The following is a 5,964-nucleotide window of genomic DNA, read 5'->3' as shown; positions in this document are numbered from 1 at the left end:
AGTAAGTGTGAATGTGTGAGTGTGTGTACATGGATGTGTGTGAGAGTGTGTGTGTGTATGTGAGTGAATGTGTGTTTATGTGTGTGTGCATATATGTATATGTGTATAATTGTGTATGTGCCTCTACATGTGACTGTATATGTCAGTGCATGTGCGTCTGTATGTGTGTGTATGTGTGTGTATGTGTATATGTGTGTTTGACAGAGTATGAGTGTGTGGGTCTGCGTGAGTGTGTAAGTGAGTATGTGTGAGTGTGTGTGTACATGGATGTATGTATATATGTGTGTGTGTGTGTGAGTGAATGTGTGTTTGTGTGTGTGTATATATGTATATGTGTGGTTGTGTGTGTGTGACTGTATGTATGACTGATTTTGTGAGTGCGTGTGTGTCTGCATGTGTGACTGCATGTGTGTGTGATTGTGTGAGTGTCTACATGTGTCTGCATGTGAGTGTGTGTGTGTGTGAGTGTGTGTGTGTGAGTGTGTGTGTGTGAGTGTGAGTGTGTATGAGTATGTATGAGTCTAAGAACCTGCTCATGGACCACATCTCTTTACTCCCTGCCACTTTTTCCTTGGTTCCGTTTTAATTCTAAGAGAGGCTAAGGTCAGGGGGCCTGACCAATTATTAACTCCTAGATACNGTCTTTAACCTTTTCAACTCTAGCCTTGCAACTGAGTATTCACCGACACGTGATCTATGTGTCTCTATCATTAGCCTTTCCAAGGGTTCACCGTTAACTTGTTATCCATCTTCATTTGTATGTCTATCTAATATTCCACCCGCCCATCCATCCATCCATCAATCCAACCACCCATCCATCTATCTGTCCAGTCACCCAGCCACCCTTCCAACCACTGACNAATCCATCTGCCCACACATCCACCCATTTTATGGAACATAAATCAGTCCCTCTGTTGTCTGTATGGAAAAGGCTCAGCTCCCACCCAGATAGTTTTCACTCCCTCAAAATCCCACAAACAGAACTATGGTTTGTTTCTTGTGTTTTCCTTTCAACAGGAAAGTCAACTTGAAACCACTGACTTTTCCCCTCTGCATTTACTGCCAGATGGTAGGAAATCAACTATTCACAGATAGTTTCACTTGTTATTAAAAGTCTATCGTGTGGGGGCAGGAGAGATAGCTCAGTGGTTACAACCACTGGCTGCTTTTGCAGAAGAACCAAGTTCAGTTCCTAGCCCAGACATGGTGGCTCACAGCTATCTGTAACTCCAGTTCCAGGAGAGCTGATGCCATGCTCTGACTGCCTTGGGCACCAGGCACTTACATACATGTAGNTCAACCAGGCACACACATGGTGCACTTACATACATGTAGATGAACCAGGCATGCACATGATATACTTATATACATGTAAAGGAATCAGGCACACACATGGTGCACTTACAGACATGTAGATTAACCAGGATACACATGATATACTTACATACATGTAGATGAACCAGGCACATGCATGGTGCACTTACATACATGTATGTCAACCAGGCACACACATGGTGCATTTACATACATATAGGCAAAACACTCATATACATAAAATAAATAGTAAGTCTTAAAAAAGAAAGCATATCATTTTAATCTCTATTTTAGGCACTTATGTATACATCTTTTACACACTTCTGTATATTGCCTCTTTGACAGTTTTATTTTATTAGTATAGGGTCTTGTTATGCAGCCCAAGCTAGCCTTATATTGGTAGCATTCCTCTTACCTCACTGTGTCTTATTGTCCCTCTACAAGAATATCATATCAGAATGAATGACATGTGACAAAGAAGTTAAGGTCCACACACTTATCACACCTACATGTATTGATGATATTTATGGCATCTAAGGGCCTGTGGAGGCCAGAGCTAAGACCAGACCTTTTAATGGCTGTGTTAGGAGGAAACTATGGAAGCCCCGGTCTACAGTGACAGCAGCAGGTCTTCCATGTGAGCATCAGTGGCTCGCTTACCTGCTGCTGAGACAAGCCCTCGGGCATTGGGGTGAGGACAGCCTCCGGGTGCTTGCAGTCCACGTCAATGAACAAATTCTGCTCTTCTTCAAAATAACACCTGTGATCTGAGAGGGGGGTGCAGAGAAAATGCTTGGGTTTCACATTAAATTTCAGTTTTTATGGCATTATAGCATGTAAGCTACATTTTTAAAATAAAATAAATCTTTTGTGCAAGCATTTCAAGTCCAAATATTTACTTTCCACCTGGCTATTATTAAATTGAAATTTTTATCAGACCCAATATGAAATTCTTCCNCAAGGGTAAAAAGAAGTGCCAGTATTTGAGGTTTTTGAAGTTCACCTTCAGAGATATCAGGTAGCCAAGCAGAAGAGTAGAAATAGATCATTTAGTTTCTAAAAATTAGATAGCACTACACAGAAACAGAAAAGCAGCAGGGCAGGACCTACTTATTAACTTCCTGACTTCCCCTCCCCCCACTGTGGTCTAAGAAAAGCACAGAAGCTATAAACTAAAGCTGGGAGCACAGCTCAGTGGCCAGTGCTGGGAGCACAGCTCAGTGGCCAGTGCGTGTTGACATGTTTGAGGCCCTGCGTTCCATTCCCAGCACAAGGAAGAAAAATTTAAACCAAAACTGAACCCACACCTAAAAAACCTGACAGAGCTAAGTGCACCGGGTCTGGAAGCAGTGGGCGCAGGATCGTCTATGTCAGAGAACCCCCCAAGTGGCTGAGTAGATGGCTGGGAACCCAAGCANGGAGTGTTTTTAAAGAACTCTCCAGGTAACTCAGGGACATCGGGACTAAGAACTCTTGATTCAGGCCAAGCTGCCGATTTGGCAACTTGGGAAGTGGCCTCTGCACCCCTTTCCTACCCATGCTCCCATCCGGAGCCAGAGCTCTGCCATCCATCCCTGGAGGCCTTGCCAACCTTCGGATCCTAGCTGGGATCTCAATTCCCAGGAGTGGTGGTCCCTGACCTGCCTCTGACCGAAGGATCTCCCGCCTACAGACCATGACAGCATTTAGTGTCACACAGGCCACAATGTTCAGTGAGATTTAGGAAAACTCAAGCATCATGATACCAGTCAGTCTCCCCTCACCGGCTGGAAGGATTCTGTGACCCCTGGGTAGATAACTCCCTCCTGACATGAACCCAGGTCCATGCAGAACAGCAAAGCTGGGAGAACCAATCTGTTATCAATGTCGTAGACTGGTCCAATTTGGGTTGGGTGAAGTAAGAATCCACAGAGAGGGTCCCAGCACCTGAGGGCTATAGGGAAAGGCCATGGTGGAGCAGCCGGGGACATAAACTAGCCTCTGGTGCAGTGGTTCTCAATCTGAGGGTCACGACCCCACTGGGGGAATCAAACGACCCTTCTACGGGGGTCACCAAAGACCATCAGAAAACAGACATTTACATTACGGTTCATAGCAGATGTAAAACTAAAGTTATAAAATAGTATCGGAAATAACGTTTTGGTTGGAGGTCACCACGAAATGAGGAAGTATATTAAAGCTTTGGGAAGGTTGAGGACCACAGCTCTCGTGAGGAGGCAGCTGCAGAGTCGGCTAATTACGATGACTCCCTTAATTCTCTGGTTTTGTTGTGTGCAGCCCTTTACGTGTTTTGCCAGGGAGTTTCCATACTCTGCAGGTATGTGGGGACCTTTGAGAGCAAACCACCCTTCACTATGGAGGGGCGGGCCCAGGTCAGCTGGGTGGTGGAGTGGGAGTCTCTCTGCTGAGGGGAAAGGTGCAGGAACTTTCCACGCTGCCTCCTCACAAGAGTTGGTGCCATAAAGGAAGGGGAAAGGGAGCCAGGCTCGTGGTACATGCAAGGATTGGCCCCAGACCTTGAGAGACCAAGGACCTGGTCCTGATGAAGGAGCGGCCTCTCTTCACAGCGGCTTTCGTTTTCTCCAGCCCATCTTTGGTGCCCTCCTTGGCTGCCTTCATAAGCCTCTGCATCTGTAAAACAGGAGCAAAAGAGTCAGGCGCTGCGATCGCCCACACAGTGCTACCTGATGNTACTTTAAAAGAATACTGTCAAGTAGTCTGGGTCTAGACATCACCTGCAATGAGCTTTTCAATTTGGGGGAGGCGTCTTGGTTATATTCAGTGTATATGTGTTTGTGGTTCTGGGATACTTTTTNTTTCTTTCTTTCTGCTTTTTTGTTGTTAAAGACGAGCCCTTCCTTGGCAGGGTTCAAAACCCTTCCTGCTACATCAAAGCCTTTCCCCCTAANCCTTCCCAAACACAGGGACCTTTGAAGAGTGGCAGAGAGTTGTGTGCCCCTAACCCAAGGACAGAAGGGCTAACTGTATGTTCAGGCCTTCAAACAAACTTCTGGATGTTCTCCACAGTGGGTCCTTCCTGCCTTGTCCTAGGTAAAACTACACCCAGTTATTCAGAGGGGCAAGACAGAGTCATGGATAGACAGTGGGCTGAGGCTGGCCCAGGGGTTAGGAAGACAGCCAATCCCTCTGTGGGGGCATAAATCAGAAAGACAGCCCATACAGGTTGAGTTCACTGGCCCTGGTTTCCTCCAGCCAGGGCTGTGATTTAGTGGTCAAATGGAAGCCAGANATGTCCAGGTGTGGCTTGGCACCGCTGCCATCTCATTTCTTACTTTTTAAACAGCTGGCACTGAAGGCATTGGCACTGGGCACTGGGCNTCCTTTCAGAGAAAGCCCAAGAGGCCAGTGAACAAACAAACCAGCATCCCTCTCACCAACCTGTCAGCAAGCCCACTTCAACCCTCAGCAGGCTGCCATGGCAACCAAGCCTGCAGTTCCTGCCCTCTGCTACCTGCTCTGGGCCACTTCCTCCAGAAGATGAGAGTCTTAACTGGTTGTGTTTAGAAGAGTCTATCCTGAAGGCCCTTATGTCCCAATGCAGATATGGCTTTCTACTCGATGACCATTCAGCACAGCTCTAACCCCCGGCCTACACTTCCAATCCAGCACCCCAAAGCAGATTTCCATCCCTTTTCTAACAGATGAAACTTAAAGTGACTCTGCCCACACATGACCTTAACCTATTGGGATGTCAATGGCTCTTTGAGCTCACTGCAGGTACCATTCCTNGTCCCATTCCTCTTGACCCAACCATGGGCAGCTGCACCTCAGCCCCACTTAACCACATCAGAATAATCAGAGGACTGCAGACTGGGGGCAGGTGGGGCCCTCTAGACCCCAAAGCTTGCCTCCATGTTTGGAAGAAAAGACTAAATTCCAGGAGCTAGTTAAGGAGGCTCACCCAAGGCTCAACCTGGATGCTGGGCTCTTACTGTTCATGTTCCTAGCGCTTGCTCACATCTTTGGACCTGCCAACCACAATCATCCACACATTCCTAAGCTGGACCGAGCTGGACCTGTGCAGCATGCTACCCCACCTAGCAGAGAGCCCACGGCTCCCAGGAAAATCCCAGAACCAGCAAACTGTCTCGTGGATCTGCATCTGTCTTCTTACTGCCCTGTGGGGAACCAACCAGATGCTGTCCGAACAGTGGCATGCCTCACGGGAAGGCAGCTCTTCAGAAAGCCTGGTGTCTAGATGCTGACGAGTGGAGCCACTGCCTGCCCAGGGCTGGCTCCAAGAATCTCTAGCTCTTGTGAAATCCCATCTAACACACGAATAAGTCTCACGTTACCAAAGGATGGAGAGTCAGCAAAAGTTACTTGACAGTGCCCTTTTAAAACACATCTCAGAGGAGGAAGATATGCAAACCCAGCAGTTCTCAAACTTTTGGCCTAGGAGCCCCTTAAACGTCACAGTCATGTTCACTAGAGGTTTGGAGCTGGAAATGGAGCCCAGGGCCTTGAGCTTGTTAGGCACTTGGGCTCTTAAAGACTGCTGAATGCCCTGATAGCTTTTGTTTGTATTTTATTAATCTATTGTGTTCAAGTTAAAATTGGTAACAATTTAAAATCTTATATTGATACATTCTTTTTTGCTTGTTTGGGTTTGGTTTTTTTTTTTTTGTT

General features: G+C 46.7%; 1 protein-coding gene across 1 annotated transcript in view; it reads right to left on the bottom strand.

The window, feature by feature from the left end:
* Arhgef10 (Rho guanine nucleotide exchange factor 10) overlaps positions 1–5,964 on the bottom strand; it is a 72,077-nt gene that overhangs the window by 52,286 nt on the left and 13,827 nt on the right. Inside the window, exons 7-8 of the mRNA XM_029480672.1 lie at positions 3,831–3,945; positions 1,975–2,081 (exon numbers count right to left, since the gene is read on the bottom strand). Of these exons, the coding sequence (XP_029336532.1) occupies positions 1,975–2,081; positions 3,831–3,945 (222 nt within the window). The remainder of the gene's footprint in view (positions 1–1,974; positions 2,082–3,830; positions 3,946–5,964) is intronic.

Source organism: Mus caroli, chromosome 8 (assembly GCF_900094665.2).
Source record: "Mus caroli chromosome 8, CAROLI_EIJ_v1.1, whole genome shotgun sequence".
In the NCBI taxonomy this organism is placed as follows: Eukaryota; Metazoa; Chordata; class Mammalia; order Rodentia; family Muridae; genus Mus; species Mus caroli.
Note: the sequence above shows the minus strand (reverse complement) of the source record. Positions and strands in the feature narration are given on the sequence as shown.